Below are 19834 nucleotides of genomic sequence, written 5' to 3'. Positions count from 1 at the left end.
CTTCACACATATTTTCTCTCATACTTATCTGTTTCTCTTAGCTCTTGGTTCTATTTCCCTTCCATCCCCACCGTGATGGAGCTGCATCCAAGTGAAATATCTAGCTTGATTAGTTTGGGGTAGTAGCCGCCGCAATAAGCAAGCTGCACCCATGCTTATTTGTTTTACCCAGACTATGTTATTAGCCCTTATTGGTTGTTTTTCTTCTCCCCTGCCGTTGAAGCAGGGAGCTATGCTGGATATGCGTGACGTATAAGTCTTCTCCCATGCCGTTGAAGCAGAGAGCCATGCTGGATGTGCATCGAAAGTGAAGTATCAGGCCCATTTGGTTTGGGGTAGTAACCGCCGTAACAAGCCAGCTACTCCCCGCTTTGTGAGTGCGAACCCTCTTTTCTTCTCCCCTGCCGTTGAATCAGAGAACTATGCTGTATATGCATTGAAAGTGAAGTATCAGGCTTATTTGATTTGGGGTAGTAACCGCCGTAACAAGCCAGCTACTCCCCTCTTTGTGAGTGTGAATCCTTTTTTCCACATTTCCTCTTGCTGTTGAAGCTTAGAGCGATGTTGGAGTCACGCCTGTGTATGTTTATTTAATAAGGGTATTGACTCCAGGCAGTAGCCATCATTCTGGTGAGTCACCCACTCTTCATTGGCAGCCTCTTGACTTTATGGATCCACAGTGTTTATCCCACGCCCCTTTGAAGTCCTTCACAGTTCTGGTCTTCACCACATCCTCCGGAAGGGCATTCCAGGCATCGTGGTGTTCTTCCTCATTCATTTAAGATTCTGCTTATTTTGGTGTTTTTACAGGATGGGTTAGATAAAGACTTTGCCCTTAATTCTTGAAGGTGCAGGTTGCAGCTCTTGCCTGTTTCTTGGGCCAGATGATTGGTGACTCCTTGTCATCTCATCCTGATGTGGCCAGTTTTCTGCAGGCAGTGAAGCATCTTCGGCCTCCCTTGAGGTTATCGATTCCATTATGGAGTCTTAACCTGGTATTGGATTTCTTGGAAGACCCTACATTTTAACCGCCGCATAGCCTTTCCTTGCAGTTGTTGACCTTGAAGACTGTGTTCCTGGTGGCAATATATGTTCTGAGCTGCAGGCCTTGTCTTGCTGGGAGCCATTCCTTCAGGTGACTCCAGGGGGTGATACAACTGCGTACTGTTCCCTCCTTTTTGCCTAAGGTGGTTTTGGATTTTCACTTAAATCAGCCCATTTCTTTGCCATCCTTGGATAAGAACATGGATGCAGAGGAGTATCGCCTCTTGCATCCTTTGGATGTCAGGAGACATGTCGTACAGTATCTGGAGGTTTCTGAACCTTTCCGTAAGATGGATTGCCTGTTTGTCCTTCATGGTAGGAGGAAGCAGGGCCAACCAGCTTTGTGGGCTACTGTGGCTCACTGGATTAAGGAAGAAGCCATGGCTGCATAAGTGGATGTTGAAAGGCCGTTGCCTATTCAGATTAAGGCTCAGATAGTGTCATGGGCAGAGGTTAGGTTGTCTCCTGTCGCCATTTGCCGAGCTGCGATGTGGTCCTCCTTACACACTTTTTCCAGGTTCTATTGTCTGGATGTGCAGGCCTGGAAGGACGCAGCCTTTGCATGTGAGGTGTTAACTGAACCACGGGCAGCCTCTAGCCCTACTCAGCAGTAGCTTTGGTACATCCCACTGGTCTTGAGTCCATCTGTCTATACACTAGGAAATGGAGAAATTACTACTTACCTGATAATTTCATTTTCCTTAGTGTAGACAGTTGGACTAAGCTTCCTGCCCTAGCTGCCAAATGATTGTGTCAGTGGTGGTCCTGTGGGTCTCCAGGCCCCAGGGGGATTAATAAGTGTTCATCCAGTCCCTAGATTGGGGTACATACATTCTTACTTGAGTTCAGTGTTTCTTGTTGGTTGAGTACAGTAATGGTTGATTTGTTTTTAATCAAGTTTTTTGTTGGTCTGTCCACAGTGGCTTTTGAAGAGAATATTGGCAGGCTGGGGTCACTGCAGGGGTTATATACTATGATGTCAGCTTGCTCTGTCTCCATCTGCTGGCAGGGGAGCATAACCCACTGGTCCTGAGTCTGTCTGTCTGTCTACACTAGAGAAAACGAAATGATCAGGTAAATAGTAATTTCTCCATTCGGTACAGCACTTCCCTGATTTACTTCGATTCCTGTTAGAGGCTAAGTAGGAGGAACTCTGATTCTTATCTCACAGCAGAGAAAGGAGTATAGGGCTCAGGTGTGCATCTTGCTCAGCAGTCCTACTGACCTTTGCCACCCTCTCTTGATAAGGACCGCATTAGCAGCATGCTCTCCTCCATTCACCACTGACACCCTCAGCTTTTTCAGCTTTCTGCTTTTCCCCACCCCCTATGTCGCGATCAACAGATGCTTTCTGTTTTTGGCCTTTGGCGAATAGCTACAGGAGCAGTTCCATTGGTTTTAAAGGACCATGTAGGTACCCTTTTCATGATAAGCTTTGCATGTCAAGGGACAGCAAAGTGGTTAAAGGACATGCCATAGTGGGTCACCATATGTTGATAAATCTGCTTTGCAGTGATTGGCATTGCCATGAGTGTTATGTGACCATTTGGTTTATACAGAACCCTTGTGATGCTTGATATTTGAAAGGATTTCTTGCAATATTTTTCTTTTTTAACTTAATTCTTTTGTGAATACTTTGAGAGTAATAGTTATGTTACATAACTGTGCAAAATGAGCTAAGGATGATGTTTTTGAAATTGCAAGTAAATTATTAGTTACTTTACAACAGCAGTGCTTGTTTTGAAAGCTGTAAAAAAAATTAAATGAAATAAAGGGGGACAGAGAAAGATGTGTACTGAACATTCAGATGATGTCTTTGCACTGATCTGATGAAGGGAGTCTAACTCTCGCAAGCTGGTCACAAAGGTACTGCTAGCCCAATAACAAAGGAACTTGTGTGCTGACTTTGGATACTACATATGTAGATGTACTAATAGGGCAACTACCCTTCTTGGTTTGAAAAGATTTTTGAACTGTTTGTTTGCTCTCAGTTTTCAGGCCTGTACATCCTGTCCTTCATCGTCATCATGGTAGGGTTCCTCTTGTACTGCTCCACTCCAACCCACAGTGCGGATGACTTGCCCCAGTCTGACCACGCGGGCATCACCAACACTGGACTAAAATTGGAGGAAAATGACCTGGAGGTGCCTGTGGCCTTGAGGTATATTCCAGGAGAAAGTGCGACCGACGTGAAGTAGAAAACGAGAAGACTGAAGAGGGAGGGAGAGCTAGGTGGATCTTTCAAATCAGCCATTGAAAGCCATTAGGGATGTCTGTGTCAATTCTGTTTAAAGACAAGCAAAGACTTTTTTTTTTTCTTTAGTGAAACCAGGACTATTTTATACATTTTTGCGTGGAACATGAAGATCCTTTGTAGGGCAGAGCCTTGCACAGGTAGAAATGTTTTTATACATTTGATCATAAAGTATCAGAAAGAGGAGGAGGAGCTAAAGGAATGGATCTTACACCACTGTGTGGGGCTGATGTTGCTGTATATTGCTGTCTTTGTTAAGAGGCGGAGCTAATGTACAGAGAGGACACTGCAGTGGCATAAAATCACACAAAAAATACTTTATCATTCTTTTTATAGTGTTTAAAATATCAAGATTTGTTTAAGGTATAAGCTTTGTTTTAAAAGAAATAACTTATTTTCTTACTGCAGCTTTTTAGTTGTACTGTTTACCACTTGCTGAAGTGAACTGGCATCTAATTTAAACCTCAAGTGACTTAGATGATTTTTTGGGACATTTTTAGTGGAGTTTGAACACACAAGATATTTAATCTGTTTTTAAATTATGCTGCAAAGCTGGGTAGCAAGCATTACGACATCATCAGCTATTTGATCTCATCTGTGAATCGTTCCTTATTTTAAGGTTTTATTTTGTTTTGACCAAGAGCATGTTAACGTTCATCACATGGATATCCGTGAAAAGTCATTTAAGCAGTGTCTTTTTTTTGTTTTTTTTGTTTGTTTGTATTTGAATATTGCAGCATTTTTAAAAAAGTTAAATACAGTTTGTAACATGTCCAGATCCGTTTGGTTGAGTCTCGTTATTTCCAGATTTTATTTGAATACTTAAGGAACTGCATACATTAAAGAGTGCTATATATCAAAGAAAACTTACCCAAAGCAATAATTTTGATTTCCATGGCATTATTTACTTCTGGAGGGGAGTGGCTGCTATCGACTGGGAGCAGGGAGTGTGTAAAGGGGGAAATGGAGAAGGAACAATGTTCTTGATATGGTCAAAGGAGGCCACTGAAAATCGCAGCTCGAATGCAAGAGCAAAAATTACAACCTACCAAATGTATAGATTTATTGCTAGATTTCTTATATATTCAATTGAATTCCAGCACTGGAAAGGGTGGCATACAGCAGCAGAAGCATCTTTTACCACAGCATGGTGCACCCCCACATGGCAAAAAGATAAGAGTCTGAATAACAAAACACTGTAATAAAGTATTCCAGTGGGCTTTAATGCATTGTAGGTTATGTACATAGCAGTGGCCCTGTCTGCATTACAACGTAATGCACTGTGACTCCACTCTGTCAGATAGTTTCTGCTTGTGGACACTAGGTGGGGCTGCAAGAACATTCTTCTGAAGTCACTAATGTGATAATCTGGGGATTCTTGTATTATCTAAGGTAAGGACAGCACTGTACATTAACTAAATTCAGACTGACATGTTCATTCACTCTGAATATTGTTTTGACAAAGTTAACCTAAAGCCCCCCTATAGGTGATTGTATTTGGTATAAAATGCACATGGAAAGAAAATCACAAACGGCTATAGAGCTGTGTGCTGTGGCATGGAAGATTTAGGTTCAGATACCTTCCACCACCACCCCTTCTATGAAGTTGATGAGGATGGTTGTTTTGGAAAGTAAAATGGCTGCTTCTGCTGATGGTAATGTAAACACACTAGTTTGATTCAAAAATCAATCAAATTAGTCCTATGTATTATTACAATTAATCCTAGCAATAAAACTCTCCAGACCATGTAAACCATGCCTATCAGATACTTGAGGCTGAAGCTGCAGTCCCTGTGCCTGAGCAATAGGTGAGTCAAGACAAAGTGCTTAAGCATCTGGAAGAAGCTCTGCTCTTCATTGATACTTACTGTACTGGAGAGAGAAGCAAATCTAAGGTTCATTCTCATTTCAAATTCTGTGCCACAATTAAGCCAGTCCCAAAGGAAACAACCTCTAGGTCAAGAATGGTCAACACTGATGTTTACAGACATCCACATAAGATGTACATGTGTTAAAGTTGTCTTCATTTTGTCTATTGAAAAAATGCTTAGTACATAGGGCCCTGATCCACTTGTATAGTTTGATTATCCATTAAACCAGACTTAAGTTGGTGCGCTGAAGGACTAGTGTTGGCCATCCCTATTTTAGATTAAAGGGGAAGTCAGTTATGTGATGCAGGATCAGGGAAGAGATTTTACAATTAACATTCATGGATATGCTTAACCTAACCTTAGATATATCTTATCCACTCCACTGCTATTCTAAAGAGCGTGGTCAGATCCCACATCTGTCCAGATTGGTTGTAGAGTAAAATGGATTCATGCTTCAGCCTTCCAGGGCCAGTGCAAGGTATTTAGGCGCTCTAGGTGAGCCTTCTGCCTTGTGAAAGCCATCCCCCCCCCCCTGTTGCGCCACCTTCCCGGGCTTGGCCCCGACTCCTGCCTCATTCGTGCCCGCCGAGTGTGTGCTGCTCTGGGCTGCAAGCAGGATGGGCACTGCTTGTGGCCCACCAAATCTCTACTCCTCTTTGCCACGAGCGAGATAGACTCCGCTCGGGGGCCCCACATGGCTACTCTTCAGCTCCACCTAATGATCGGCGCCCGAGGCGACTCGCTAATTCGCCTAATAGGACACGCCCAGCCCTGAGCCTTCCCTGTTTTGCAAGATCATGGTGATAATTCAAATGCTGTTTCCTGAGCCTCTGCACTGTCCCCTTCTTCCCTGGCCACAGAGCTCTTGGTGTCTACACATGCATTGATGCATTCCGATGAGTTGAAAGAGGCAGAGGTCAGTACAAATTTCCTTTTAAGTAAACATATGGCAAAGAACCAGTTCAGAGTACTGTCTCTACAGTGAGAAGGAGCACATTATTAACTTAGTATAAGAATCCTGGGATCCTGTTTGCTAATACAGAATAGACTGAGGCCAGCGTACTAACCTGAGAAAAATTTGCACATGATTTTGCATCACAACCCCTCATTAACTACGATTTAAGTAACATTTCGTACACTGAAAACTAAATATAAACTTAACTATTTGCGAAGGCGATAAACTTTGTAAATGGTGTTTTGTGTGCAATAGTGTAGGATTATTTTTCAGGAAGAAAAATAATCCTCATCCATGAGCATGGCAGCATATTCCCATCACAACATTTAGAGTCATGGTACTGGAGCAATCACCAGGACCTTCCTATTTCAGGAATGGCTTTATCTGACCACCTTTGTCTTCTAAAGGTGATTTTATTGTAGAATTTCTTTGCACAGGAGCAATATTTCAGTTCTTTATATGGCTACCCTTGAGCTTTGCTGCTGTTTCATTCTTACCTTAGTAGTGGCTGCACAACTACATGAGATTGTAACCATATGGAAATAGAGCATTGTATGCCTTCTTTTTCAGTTATTCAGTGTCTGCCATCTTCTTTGACAGATATTCTATCAATTTGTTTATATGCACAAATCTGACATTCAGATTGCAGTACATGGGTACATGGTCTCTGTGTCGGCACTGACAACTTGGGGCCTGCATGTGTATAAGGTGAACAGCGTAGCCCAAATCCTGTTTGGAATAACGCCCATCTGACACATTCAGATTGCTATACATGGTCTCTGTGTCGGCACTGACAACTTGGGGCCTACATGTGTATAAGGTGAACAGCGTAGCCCAAATCCTGTTTGGAATAACGCCCATCTGACACATTCAGATTGCAGTACATGGGTACATGGTCTCTGTGTCGGCACTGACAACTTGGGGCCTACATGTGTATAAGGTGAACAGCATAGCCCAAATCCTGTTTGGAATAACGCCCATCTGACACATTCAGATTGCTATACATGGTCTCTGTGTCGGCATTGACAACTTGGGGCCTGCATGTGTATAAGGAGGGCAGTGTAGCTCAAATCCCATTTGGAAATACGCCTTAAGTTATGAGAAATTGTTCAAGGTTAGAAATTTTGTCACAAATCCAAATAATTCTGTCTGTAACCAGCATCTCTGTAGAGTAGCCTAGTATGTAATTCTATGCTTTGTAAGGCCTGCAATTTTCTCCTTTGCTGCAAAAGTGATTTATAAGTGTCACTGAAACTGGAGAAGCATGGCTAAATTGGGATGAACTTCAACCAATATGAATACCATGGAAGGATAGCCCACTTACAAGCTATGGTGTTCAGCAAGCATGTAACACTCTAGGCTTCAGGAAAAGTCTCTTTCTCTTGATGTTTCTCTCTTTCTGGATTGAAGTGTAACTTTCATGGTTTTTTGGATTTCCCTTTTTTCAAAAATTCTAAATAGAATTGTGACATCAGATGAGCTGCATCGTAATATTTTCTCAAATATTTCTGAGGGATATTCTTACCACCTTGTTCCTGAAAAGTTGAGGAGGTTTGGAGATCTTTGCTTTAAGATCAGAGCCTGCAATAAGTGCTCATTTGTTTTACTAAGGTATACCAAATATACTTTGATAAAGACGTTGGGGTAATTTTGTAATATTGCACATAAGTATTTATTTATTTATTTATTTATTTAAGGGCTTTTATATACCAAGGCACGTTTGGAACATCACCTCGGTTTACAATTAAAACATAATGCAGCAACAGGCTTTACATAAAACACATAAGAAAATATTATACATGTTACACCAATTTTCAAAGTAGACTTACGTACACAAGTTTGCTTTGAAAATTATCTCACCAAAGTTACCCACTTACACTGACACCTGACATTTAGCACTTAGAAATTTTCAAGAATATTTACCTGTGTAAATTTTAATTTTCAAACAATGTATGCAAATCCAAACACCTCCCCAGCTCCACCCCCCCAGGAATGTTTCCACTCAAATCTGGATAAACTAACACCAACAGGAATATGTGTGCAAGTTTACCTGCATATCAGGTGAGCATTTTTAAAAAGTCCATTTCCCAGCAGAAATGAGTTTGAGAATTACCCTGTTTGACTATTTTGCAGCTGCCAGTTTTGAGATGTTTAACTCCTTTGACATTTTATATCAATTCATGTATTGATGCTCACCTTTCATTGAAGTTTTCTTGCTTTTATGTGACATCAAAGCAATATTTCAACCCATTGAATGTTTGATAGGTCTAATGTCCTAACTGAAATGTTTCCCTTCCCAGGTGTGTATTATTGAAATAGTTGGAGGTTCAGATGTAAGAGGCATGCTCCCCTTCCCTCTTCAGTCATGCTGTAATCATGTGCTGACCTAAGCTTCCTAAGCAGTGCCAGAAGGATTGGAGTGGAAGAAGCCAAAATGATAGAAATAGTAACTTTTGGTTAAAATGTATTTTCTCTGAAGGCAAGCAGGATGCTAGATCTTCAAAGTGGGTTTGAGTTTATCCTGTTGGTGTGAGTTTAAACATGAGGCATTTAAACTAGACGGGTGTGGCAGAAGGAAATTAGAATGTCACCCCCCAAATATAAATGCAAAGGAAATGGGTGAAGTGGATAACAAAAGTCAGCTGAATAAGGCACAAAAGAAGCTCAAGAAAAGCAGTATCCTGAAAGAGAAAAGCTGGAAAGCTGTGAGCATAAATGCTCGTCTGGGCAATAAAATCCCAGCCCTGCAAGCCCTAATTGTGGAGGTGGACTTAGACAATGTTGCTGTCACGGAGACCTGGTTCACGGAATCTCATGATTGGGATAAGGCCATACTGGGCTATAACTTGTTAAGGAAGGACAGAGAGGACAGAAAAGGGGGAGGAGTAGCTCTTCATGTCAAAAACAATATCCAAGCAACTGAGCTGCAAGGAAGATGGGGTAAAGAAGAAGCATTATGGGCCATCCTAAAAAAAAAAAAGATGATGGTGCATCCACTTTTACTGGAGTGGTTTACAGGCCTCCAAATCAAATGAAAGAACTAGACAGAGATCTGGTTGAAGACATCCAAAAGGTGGGAAAGAAAGGGGAGAAATGGTGATTGTTGGAGATTTTAATCTGCCAGTCATAGAATGGAGTAACCCTTCTGCAGAATCTAACAGAAGCAGAGAGTTCCCTGTACGTACCTGGATCAGTCCAGACCGTGGGTTATGTCCCCATTCCAGCAGATGGAGTCAGCCAAAGCTTTGAGGGGGGCGTCACCATAAGTACTACTACCCCCTCTGCAGGAGTTCAGTATCTTCTGACTCCAGCAGATGCGAGTAGGGGAATCTGGGCTTGCTCCCGATTACCTGTAACCATTGTTCCCTTGATTGGGTTTTTCTTCTCTGTCTATTATATTTAGTTGTTTTGGATCAAGTTTGTTCTTTAAAAAAAAAAAAAAAAAAAAAAAAAAAGTTAATTGGTTTAATTGGAGAGGCGTGGCTTCCTTTTGGTGCTGTCTCTCTGTCTCTCTCTCTCCTTTCCCGGCGACTAGGCTGTTGTTGTCCACCGGGGTAAGTTGTATTGGTTTTTGCTGTATTTTTCTTTTGCAGCTTATTTGGACGCGGCGGCCGGTGGAACCGGCCTCCCAGCGTTTTCTCCCTCTCCCGCGGCCATCTTGCCGGCTCCTCGTGGGCTGCAGCAGGGAGCAGGGAGCTCTTCTTCGGCGGGTTGTGAGGCCAGGAAGGCCCCCCCGCGGCCTCGTGGGCTGCAGCAGGGAGTAGGGAGCTCTTCTTCGGCGGGTTGTGAGGCCAGGAAGGCCCCCCCGCGGCGCCGTTTTTCAGCCGGCGGGCAGTGCAGGCCGATCGGGCCCCCCCGCACCAGCGTTTCTCCTCTCGGCCCCCCCGAGGCTTTCTGATTTTTTTTTTTTTTTTTTTTTGCCTGCCTGCTCCGTTTTCGCCAGCGCTCCCGATGCCGCGGCCGTTGCGTTGTTCGGCCTGCGGCGATCCGGGATCGCGCATTTCGCGCGAGGGGATCTGCGCTCGGTGCCTCCCTGGGGGGGAAGGCACGTCGCGGTCCCGGGACGATTTTTCCTTTTTGGCAGGCTTGCCCGGGCGGTGCGGGCCGGCCCCTCCCCCATCCCTGGCGGGAACGGCGGCCATTTTGCATTCCCTGCGCCCTGAGGGGACTCAGGCAGCGCGGGAGGACAGGGATTCCTCCAAAGTTTGTTTTACTTTAAAAAAAAAAAATAAAATAAAATAAAAAGGGTTCAATTTGGGACGGCGTGACTTCCCTTTGCGTTGTCTCTTCCTTCCTCTCTCTCTTGGTGCGAGCTGTACCTTGTGAACCGGGGTAAGTGCATTCTTCTGTGTTTTTTTTTTTTTTCTTTACAGCTGATTTTGCTCGTGGCTGCTTCGGCTTCGCCGCGTTTTTCTCACTCACCAGCAGCCATTTTGCCGGTTCCTCGTGGGCTGCGGAGGTGAGCGGGGAGATCTTCGTTGGCGGGTTGTGAGGCCAGGAGGGCCCCCCCGCGGCACCGTTCATCAGCGGGCAGTGCAGGCCGCTCGGGCCCCCCCGCGGCGCCGTTCTTCATCGGCGGGCAGTGCAGGCCGCTCGGGCCCCCCCGCGCCGGCGTTTTTCCTTCTCGGCCCCCCCCGAGGCTTTCGTTTATTTTGCCTGTCTCCTCCGTTGTCAGCAGTGCTCACGATGCCGCGGTCAGCACGTTGCTCGACCTGCGGTGAGCCGGGATCGCGGATTGCTCGTGAGGGGATCTGTGCTTGGTGCCTCCCTGGGGGGGAGGGCCCGTCGCAGTCCCTTAGCAAATTTTTCGTTTTTGACAGGCATGCCCGGGCGGCGCAGGCCGGCCCCTCCCCCATTACTGGCGGGAACGGCGGCCATTTTACATGCCCAGCGCCCTGAGGGGTCTCAGACAGCGCTGGATGACAGGGACTCCCCCGAGGGCTCTCCACCGAATTTGCTGCCGGACAACAGCCTGACGGGCCGGGGTCCCACGGGGTTCCCCCCACCGGGGCTTCCTCGAGTAGGCTGGGATTCTCCCCGGACTTTGTACGGTTACTGCACACTGCGTATTTGCAGGGCCTTGTCGCTCCCGCAGCACCGTCTCCAGCCAAGGTCCCGCGGCTCTCGCCTCCCTCTCAGGCCCCCCCCGTCCCGGCGGGTGTGGGGGCCACCCTACCTCCCGCCTGCACCTGGATCCTGGGCCGGACCTGGGAGAAGGGGGCCAAGGGGATTCCACCTCAGAGGGGGACGATCCGCACACGCTGCGTCTCTTCCAGGGGGAAGAGCTGGACGAACTTATTCCACTCATTATCCAGGAGCTGGATCTCGATCCGCCGCCGGACCCGCCCGCTCCAGTAGCGCCCGCCGTCGTCTCGTCGGCCAAGAAGGGAGATCCGGTGCTGGCAGCCCTCCGGCCGAGGGCTCGGGCGTTTTCCCAGCCATGATTCCTTCCTGCAGCTTGGGACGCCCCGGAGGCTTCCCTTAAGGTCAGTCGGGCCATGGAGAAGCTGTATCCGCTACCAGAGGATTTCCTGGATCTCATCAAGGTTCCGAAAGTGGACTCCGCGGTGTTGGCGGTCATGAAGAGGACGACCATACCAGTGATGGGTGGCACGGCCTTCCGGGATACGCAGGATCGCAAGTTGGAAGTCTTCCTCCAGCGGGTCTTCCAGGTCTCCGCGCTGGGGATGCGGGCGGTGATGTGCAGCTCGCTGGCTCAGAGGGCGCGCCTTCTCTGGGGCAACAACTTCTCCCCTCTCGGGTTCTGCCGGCTGAGGAGGCCGCCCAAGCGGATGGGCTGGAAACTGCGGTGGCGTACGGGGCTGACGCCTCCTATGACCTGCTTCTATGACCTGCTTCGGGTCCTGGCCCGAGACATGGTCTCGGTAGTGGCGGCGCGTCGCCTCCTATGGCTGCGCAACTGGGCGGCGGACACTTCCAAGTCGAGCCTGGGTTCCATGCCATCCAGGGGTAAGTTCCTGTTCGGAGAGGATTTGGACCAGATCATCAAGTCACTGGGGGGAAAGCGCAGTTCATCGCCTGCCGGAGGACAGGTACCGGACCTCCAGGGCGTTTTCGTCCTCCCGCACCATATCCAGGGCGCAACGGCGCTATAGGAACTACAGACCGGCGGTCTTCAGGCCCTCTGCCCCCAGGTCACAGCCCTGGTCCCGCTCCTTTCGCGGGTGTAGGCCTGTGCGTCCCGCCTCGGGAACGGGACAACCCTCTCCCAAGTCCTCCCAATGATGTTCGGCTCGCCCACTCCACCGTCCCCCGGTTTGGGGGACGGCTGGCATTCTTCTACCAGGAGTGGGCGCGGATCACCTTGGACCAGTGGGGCTTGGACACCATAGACAATGGCTACGCGTTGGAATTTGTCCGCGCTCCAAAGGGACGGTTCATCTTCTCCCCCTGCGGATCGGCCTCCAAGCGAAGGGAGGTGCAGTTGACACTGGACAGGCTTCGGGTGATTGGCGCCATTGCGCCCGTGCCCTCCAGAGAGGTGGGCTTGGGCCCTTATTCCATCTACTTCGTGGTACCCAAGAAGGATGACTCCTACCGGCCCATCCTGGACTTGAAGGAAGTCAACAAATCCCTCCGGGTGGTTCGGTTTCGGATGGAAACGCTGCGCTCGGTGGTGGCGGCGGTGCATCGAGGGGAGTTCCTAGCCTCCTTGGACCTGACGGAGGCCTACACGGAATCGGGAGGTTCGGGTCCTATCGGACAACGCGACCACGGTGGCCTACATCAACCGGCAGGGCGGCACTCGCAGTCCACAGGTCGCGCTCGAAGCAGCCATGCTGATGCAGTGGGCGGAACGACATCTGGTCCGTCTGGCGGCCTCGCGCATCGCGGGCGTGGACAACGTCCAGGCGGATTTCCTCAGTCGCCAGCGCCCCGGGGAATGGTCCCTCTCCGACGAGGCGATGCAGCTGCTTGTTCGCCGGTGGGGAACTCCCCACAGGGATCTAATGGCGTCCGCGCAAAACGCAAAGGCTCCCCGTTTCCTCAGTCGTCGAAGAGAGCGAGGAGCAGAGGGTGTGGATGCTCTGGTGCTCCCGTGGCCGGACCATCTTCTTCTCTATGCGTTCCCGCCATGGCCTCTGGTGGGAAGACTACTCCGCAGAATAGAAGCTCATCGGGGACTCGTGCTCTTCGTCGCACCAGAATGGCCACGGAGACCCTGGTTTGCGGACCTTCTCCAACTGGTGATCGATGGCCCCATCCGCCTGGGACATCTCCCTCGCCTCCTGCATCAGGGCCCGGTATTTTTCGACCAGGCAGAACTCCTCTGTCTTGCGGCCTGGCTTTTGAGAGGCAACGTCTCCGCTGCCGAGGTTACCAGGAGGCGGGAGTGTCAACGCTCTTGCGTTCCAAGAAGACTTCGACGTCGGCGACCTACGTTCGGGTCTGGAAGGTTTTCGAACTGTGGTGCACCGACCAGAACACGAGACCCACAAAGGCTTCGGTTCCTCAGATCCTTCAGTTTCTACAAGCGGGGGTAGACAAGGGGCTCGCCTATACTTCACTGCGAGTTCAGGTGGCCGCCCTTGGGTCGCACCCGGATATTATGCGTTTCCTCAAGGGTGTCAAGCACTTGCGACCTCCGGTCCGGGAACCTTGTCCCGCTTGGAGTCTTAACCTCGTGCTCCGCTCTATGTCGGAACCTCCGTTCGAACCATTGCGCAATGCGACGATTAAGGACCTCACTCTCAAGACAGTGTTTCTGGTGGCCATTTGCTCCGCTCGACGCATCTCGGAACTGCAGGCCCTGTCGCGTAGAGAACCCTATCTCCGCTTCTCTGACTCCGGAGTTTCGCTCCGCACTGTTCCCTCCTTCCTTCCGAACGCGGTGTCTGCGTTCCATGTGAATCAGACGGTGGAACTGCCGTCTTTCTCGTCGTCTGAACCAAGGGCTCTCCGACTTCTGGATGTCAAGCGCGCTCTGCGTATCTATCTGGAGGCTACGAATGAGTTCCGGACTTCCGACCATCTCTTCGTACTTTGGCCCGGTCCTCGGAAGGGTTCCCAGGCCTCAAAGACGACCGTGGCCCGATGGCTGAAAGCCAGCATTGCCGCTCCTTACACTGGGGCGGGGCGGACTCCCCCGCCCGGCATCGGGGCGCATTCTACGCGTTCGCAGGCGGCTTCCTGGGCGGAGACTCGTTCGGTCTCCCCACAGGAAATCTGTCGTGCGGCCACCTGGAAGTCGTTACATACGTTCTCGAGGCACTATCGTCTACACCTCACCTCTTCTGTCTCTGGGCATTTTGGCGAGCAGGTTCTCCGAGCAGGCCTCGCAGGACCCCACCCGGTTTAGGGAAGCTTGGGTACATCCCACGGTCTGGACTGATCCAGGTACGTACAGGGAAAAGAAAATTATTACTTACCTGCTAATTTTCGTTCCTGTAGTACCATGGATCAGTCCAGACGCCCACCACTTCTGGGTTGTAATCCTGCTCAGCTGTCTTCTATGGGGCGATAGTGATCATTCCTGTTTTTCACGATTTCTCAGTTCTCACTGTATTTCGCAGTCCCTCTTGGGGTTGGCGTGCTGTATTCATGTCCTCCTACCCGTTGGTGGGAGGGTTACAGTTCATTCTTTGGGTGTGCGGCTGTTTGTTGCCGTTCACTTTAAACTTGATCCAATACGGGGGTTTGTTTGTTTACTCGGGCTTTGATATACTCGATACTGAACTCCTGCAGAGGGGGTAGTAGTACTTATGGTGACGCCCCCTCAAAGCTTTGGCTGACTCCATCTGCTGGAATGGGGACATAACCCACGGTCTGGACTGATCCATGGTACTACAGGAACGAAAATTAGCAGGTAAGTAATAATTTTCTTATAGTAGATGCCCTGCAAGGGGCTCTGTTCAAACAAATGGTAATGAAACCCATGAGGGAGGGATCTATTCTCGATTTACTGCTTACTAACAGAGAGAATATTTTTAATGTCTGGATGGGTGCCCACCTCAGCACCAGTGATCATGAAACGGTATGGGGTAGATTTTCAAAGGGTTATGCGCGTAACCCCGAAAACCTGCCCCTGCACGCGCCAAGCCTATTTTGCATAGGCTCGGCAGCATGCGCAAGCCCCGGAACGTGCGTATGTCCCGGGGCTTTGAAAAAGGGGCAGGAAGGGGATGGGGTCGTGGGCGTGGAGCCAGTCTGGGGGTGGGACCTAGGCCTCCAGCACAGCGGCAGAGGCAGGCGTAAAAAGTTTAACAAGGTAGGGGGGGATTTAGGTAGGGCTGGGAGGTAAGTTAGATAGGGGAAGGTGGGAAGGAGCAGAAGAAAAGTTCCCTCTGAGGCCGCTCCGATTTCAGAGCAGCCTTGGAGGGCACGGGGAAAGCCATCGGGCCTCCCCTAGGGCTCGGCGCGCGCAAGGTGGCCACCTTCGCACGCCGACCCTAGATTATATAACATGCGCGCGTGATGGGAAAAGTAATGGAGATGCTACTGAAGGAAAGAATAGTGAACTATCTACAGTCAGAAGAATTACTGGACCGGAGGCAGCATAGATTCACCAGAGGAAGGTCCTGTCAGACAAATCTGATTGATTTTTTTGATTGGGTAACTAAGGAATTGGATCAAGGAAGAGCACTCGATGTCATCTACTTGAATTTCAGAAAATCTTTTGATATCTTTCCGCATAGGAGGCTTGTGAATAAAATGAGCAGCTTGGGAGTGAGCGCCAAGGTGGTGGCCTGGATTACAAACTGGTTGACAAATAGAAGACATCACGTGATGGTAAATGGAACCTACTCTGAAGAGAGAGCAGTGTTCAGCGGAGTGCCGCAAGGATCAGTGTAAGGACCAGTCCTGTTCAATATCTTTGTGAGTGACATTGCGAAAGGGATAGAAGATAAAGTTTCACTTTTTGTGGATATTACTAAGATCTGCAACAGAGCAGACATGCCATAAGGAGTAGAGAGAATGAGACATGATTTAAGGAAGCTTGAATGGTGGTCGAAGATATGGCAGCTGGGATTCAATGCCAAGAAGTGCAGAGTCTTGCATCTGAGGCATGGTTATCCAAAAGAGCTGTATATCTCTTGGGGGCGGGGAGGGGGGGGGGGGTGAAGGGCTGTTGTGCACGAAGCAAGAGAGGGACCTTGGGGTGATAGTGTCAAGCGATCTGAAGACGGCGAAGCAATGTGACAAAGCAATAGCTAAAGCCAGAAGAATGCTAGGCTGCAAGGAGAGAGGAATAACCAGTAAGAAAAAGGATGTGATAGTTCCCTTGTACAGTTCCTTGGTGAGGCCTCACCTGGAGTATTGTGTTCAGTTCTGGAGACCATATCTCAAAAGGGACAGAGACAGGATGGAAGCGGTCCAGAGAAGGGCAACAAAAATGGTGGTGGTGGGGGGGGGGGGGGTCTCCATCAAATGACTTATGAAGAGAGGTTGAAGGACCTAAATATGTATACCCTGGAGGAAAGGAGGTGTAGGCGCGAGATATGATACAGACCTTCAGATACCTGAAAGGTTTTAATGATGCACAATTGACAAACCTTTTCCGTTGGAAAGAAATCAGTAGGACTAGGGGTCACATAATAAAACTTCAGGGAGGACAACTCAGAACAAAAATCAGGAAATATTTCTTCACGGAGAGGGGGTGGATGCTTGGAATGCCCTTCCGGAAGAGGTGGTGAAGACAAAAACAGTGAAAGATTTCAAAGGGGAATGGGATAAACACTGTGGATCCCTAAAGGCTAGAGGATGGAAATGAAGAAAAGAGTGCATGGGGGTAACTTGCTGGTGTGACGGTTACTACCCTTAACCAATAAGCCTGATATTTTGGATGCAACTCCATTATTGCTCTCTGCTTTAACTCCAATGGGAAAAGAGGAAATGGGGAATTAGATTCGGACAGCAACCAACAAGGACATTGGATTTTATGGTTTGGGAAAACAAATAAGCTTGGGGATAACTTGCTGAAGCAGCTGTTCCTACCCTTAACCAATAAGCCTGATACTTTGGATGCAACTCCAACATTGCTCTCTGCTTCAATGGCAAGAGATAACAGGGAATTGGACTCAAACAGCAGCCAAAAAGGACCCTGACTACTTCTGATGCAACTCCAACATAACAGGGAATTGAACTCAGACAGCAAACAACAAGGGCCCTGACTTTGACTGTTTGGGAAACTAAGTAAAGGGATGACCTGTATGGCACAGCAGATGCTATTATAAGCTTGCTGGGCAGACTGAATGGACCGTTTGCACCTGAGCATGTGTATCTTGACATATCAGAGCCCCCTGTCATTTTTCTGTGGAGCCCCATGATCACAGGGTTTTTTTTCTCTTTCTCTTTGGGTAAAAATTTCCAAAGGTGCTTTAAAACTCTGTAATTTTGTGTGGGGCTTCTCAGTTCCACCTTTCATATTCTCACTAGGTAGGTTTTGGCATTCGTTTCCAGGTTTTCTTTATTTTTATCGACTACTAGGTGCATTGACATTGGTGCAACAAGCAGAATTAGTCGGGGTTTTATTACAATCGAACTGTTTGATTTCACCTCTAGTTTTTTGCCAGATGATGAAGAAGGCCAGCAGCTTCAACAAGTGTCTTTGGTGCAAAAGCATCATGTCTATCATGGATCCCCATGATAAATGTGTACTTCGTTTGGGGGACATCTACAACATCTCAAGGTGCTCCATGTGCGGAAAGATGACCCCTAGAGGATGTCACTCCAAAAAAGGGCTGATAGAGAAGCTTTTTGGAAGAATTAAGTATTTCCCATTGGCATCGGTATGTCAAGGGACCCAAGCGCTACTCAGACTACTGGCAGTACATTGACATCAGGACAGCATGATTTCCCTTGAGATTGGTCATCTATAAGGACCACAGAGATAAAACATCATCTAGCTCCTTAGACCTCAAGAATGTGCAGGGTTCTGTTTTTTCAGTACAAACATTGAGGAGCTCTGGTGACATGCATAGGGTAAAGGCCAAGAAGCATCAGCATCCATCTCTGTGTGTGATGCAAAGAAAAGGGACATTCTGGCTGCTGCCATGAATCCCTTGAAGCATTCCCATAGAGAGAACAGCTCAGCCTTGCACTTTTCTCAAGAGTCGCAATAGTCTCTAAGGGTCCAGATGCCAGCCGTTAATCTTTCTCAAGTGACCCAAGAAGATGTCATCTCTCTTCCTGCTTCCCAGGCAGTATTGTCATCGGCAATTTTCAAGGCAAAACTAGATAGAAAAATCCAGGACGTTTTGGACCATAAGATGGCAAGCATCAGTGCATTGGTATTGACAACATTGCTGTCTTTACAGACTGATATCCAACCCTTGCTGGAGTCTCTTAGGGTATCCTCTGGAGAGGCCCTAATGCCAGATCCTGGAGGAACAGCTACATCTGCTACCACTGCATCAATGTTAATTTTCAGTGCATCAGAGAAGGAAGATTTACCGAGGCACAGACATTCATTGGGGTCTATACCCCAACAGGCAAGTGCAGTCCTCATGGAGGCCTTGTCTGCTAGCCAGATGCAAGCTCGGTTCACACCAACAACTTATCAGTCTGGCTTGGATGGAGTGTTCCTGAGGTATGGCTATAGATCTGAGGACTTCTATGATCTTAAGGGATCAACAGGTTCCCCTCAGACTCACCTCTTCCACAGGAAAGTAGAAAGGCTCCTCCAGAGGACTTCTTAACCAACTTTGTTAAAAGAATAGTGGAGATCATTCCACTTGATTTGCAGAAGGTGGCAGAGTCCAGGGCCAGAATGCTTAACATTCTCCATCGTGTGGATCTCCCAAGGATATTGTGGCAGTGCCTATTCATGAGATCTTTTGGGAGATGCAGATGAGAATGTGGGAGAACTCCTTTCTGTGTCTCCAGTGAATAAGAAGGTGGATGCAATATATCATGTCTAGAAGGCTCCCAGATTCAAGAGGAAGCAACTGCCGCCTCAGCCAGTTGTGGTCAAATCTGCTCTCAAAAAGGCCAAGATGTCTAGAATCCTCTTCTTAGTGCAGCTGTGGTGGGAGAAAGGTTTACAAGAAAACTATGCTCAATGCCCACATAGCTTCTAACCAGATATTTATGAGCCAATCTATGCAAAACATTCTGAAGGATATCAAGGGTTTAGCAAAGCAGCTCCCTTAAGATCATTTGATGCTCTGGAGTCACTAGTGAACAAGCAGATGGCGTGTGGAAAACACATGATCCTGTCAACCTTCGATGTTTTTGAGATAACATCAAGAGTCTCTGCAGTAGGTATTGGTATCCACAGACGCTCATGACTGCAGGCCTCAGACCTAAGACAGGATGTGCAGGATAGATTCACTGAAATGCCTTGCAATGGGAAGAACCTCTTTGGAAATAAGGTGATGGACCTTATTTCCTCTTTGGAAGTGATGGTTCAAATGAAGGACACTGTGCTATGCTTCAGCTACTCTCCACTGTCACCCCAGACCCACCCTCCTCATCCAGGAAGTATTTGAGTGGGACCCCAAGGAGGCTTTTCTACCCACTGAGGAGATGTTATCCTCTACCCTCTTATCCCCATCAACAGCAGGGATCTCTTGCACATCCCAGACAGCAGAGGACCCCCAAAGCCACAGCCAGCATCCCTAGCAAAAGTTTCTAGAAGCTTTTATGTAAAATCTCTGCACTGGTTTCCAGCCGATGACTTCACCTACTTGTGAGGACTTACATCCTGCTGTCCTTGGAGAATATCTGTTACAGGTAAGCAACTTTGCT

At 48.0% G+C, this 19834-nt stretch overlaps 1 protein-coding gene across 2 annotated transcripts in view; it reads left to right on the top strand.

The window, feature by feature from the left end:
- The window catches only part of SLC35F2 (solute carrier family 35 member F2), a 73827-nt gene extending 69751 nt beyond the window's left edge, over window positions 1-4076 (top strand). For both annotated transcript variants that reach the window (XM_029602458.1, XM_029602457.1), the window contains exon 8: window positions 3036-4076. In XM_029602458.1, coding sequence (XP_029458318.1) covers window positions 3036-3242 — 207 coding nt within the window. In that variant the 3' untranslated portion in view covers window positions 3243-4076. The remainder of the gene's footprint in view (window positions 1-3035) is intronic.
- Window positions 4077-19834: the final 15758 nt, after the last annotated feature.

The sequence above is a fragment of the Rhinatrema bivittatum genome, chromosome 5 (genome assembly GCF_901001135.1).
Source record: "Rhinatrema bivittatum chromosome 5, aRhiBiv1.1, whole genome shotgun sequence".
Taxonomy (NCBI): domain Eukaryota; kingdom Metazoa; phylum Chordata; class Amphibia; order Gymnophiona; family Rhinatrematidae; genus Rhinatrema; species Rhinatrema bivittatum.
The sequence above is the reverse complement of the archived record's forward strand: the minus strand, read 5'-3'. Positions and strand labels throughout refer to the sequence as shown.